The sequence below is a fragment of the Cyprinodon variegatus genome, unplaced genomic scaffold, assembly GCF_000732505.1.
Source record: "Cyprinodon variegatus isolate N-32 unplaced genomic scaffold, C_variegatus-1.0 Scaffold6267, whole genome shotgun sequence".
Taxonomy (NCBI): domain Eukaryota; kingdom Metazoa; phylum Chordata; class Actinopteri; order Cyprinodontiformes; family Cyprinodontidae; genus Cyprinodon; species Cyprinodon variegatus.
The window spans coordinates 1-1467 of NW_015156720.1; the positions used below are offsets into that span (position 1 = coordinate 1).

At 41.6% G+C, this 1467-nt stretch overlaps 1 protein-coding gene across 1 annotated transcript; it reads right to left on the reverse strand.

The window, feature by feature from the left end:
- Positions 1–26: 26 nt before the first annotated feature.
- Positions 27–1355, reverse strand: LOC107081532 (E3 ubiquitin-protein ligase MARCH9-like; the record flags this gene model as incomplete). Its single annotated transcript, XM_015369697.1, has 2 exons — positions 27–788; positions 1157–1355. Coding segments are annotated over 2 exons (519 nt in total), but the record flags the coding sequence as incomplete, so codon positions are not given.
- Between the last annotated feature and the right edge of the window lie 112 nt (positions 1356–1467).

Consider the following 1467-nt stretch of genomic DNA (forward strand, 5'->3'; position numbering starts at 1 on the left):
GAAGGAAGGAAGGAAGGAAGGAAGGAAGGAAGGAAGGAAGGAAGGAAGGAAGGAAGGAAAAACTAGAGGCAGGAAATAAGGAATAACAGGGATGAAGGGAAAAAGAAAGGGACTTTTTTGTATTTAATGGGACATTAAATACAAAGTAAAATTAAATTATACTTAATTTTTACTTTCATTTTTAGCTCTAATTGAGACTGGGATACTTTAGATATCAGTATTTCTCAGTGAATGGTTGTTTTTTTCTTTCTATAAATGTGTTTATAGCCAGCAGCCCCTATGTTCTACACCTCACTGTAATGGTCTGGTCAGAAAGAGATGAATCCTCAAGGCTCAGTTAAAACCTGAGAACATATGTTGTCACTTTACATAGCTGTTTTATTTATGGCACATTAGGATTTGTTGTTATCAGCACTTTTATTTCCCCGTCTGCCATGGCCGAAGCACTGTTCTGATTAGGACTTGGCTTTACACCGTGGTGACTCTCATGACCATCTCCTGGTTGGCCCCATGCAGGTTGGAGGGCCTCAGCTGGCTTAGGATGTGCAGTATAGTGTAGCCACAGTGGTGGGTGAGGATAGCCCTGACATGCCGACTTGTTCTCTGTCCGTCGACTGTGACTCCGTCTGAAAAGTTTCTCTCAACCTGACTGACAGATTTATCGTTGGAACCACTGGAGTCACCCAAATCCTTGGCTTTCTCATAATTCAGCACTTTCCACTGCTGGTTCACTGCCCGCCAGCGCTTAAAGATCCGGTAAACAGATGATCCTTCGTGGATTATTAGTCCTGGGTGTTAAGGGACAAAGGGTTGGGGGAGACTGGGTCAGGAAATAGTCTTATAAACAGACAAACAAGTGTTTGTTCAACAACAATTAGAGAAGAGTACAGAAAGTACAGCCTGTACCAGAAGTGTGCTTTGGAGATTTACTGCTCAATCCATAAAAAAAAGAAAGATAAATAGTCATGAGCTACTTGGTCCTTAAATGGAGACTTAGACTGGTAAACAAATCTAGACTTTTTTTTTTGAGTGAGAAAGACATCCTGAGTCCAAATTATGCTGTTTGTTTCCAAAAGGTCTATCATAACTCTTCAAACTTCAAAAGGTATGAACACCTTTAAAAGACACAGGGTGACAGAACACAAAGTTCCCTCACCTACACAAACTACGTCCATGAAGCCATACATGCTGTAGCAGATCTGAAACAGGAGGTCCTGTCGCTGCCACTTCGCCGAGGGGCTGAGTGAGGACCACACCAACCAGGAGATACTGGCAAAGAGGAACAGAGAGCCCAGGACAATGGCGGCAATCTGCACCCTCTCAATCACAGTCAGAGAGATGGCCTGCCACTTAAACAGAGACAGAAACAAAGTTTTTATAGATAGATAGATAGATAGATAGATAGATAGATAGATAGATAGATAGATAGATAGATAGATAGATAGATAGATAGATAGATAGATAGAT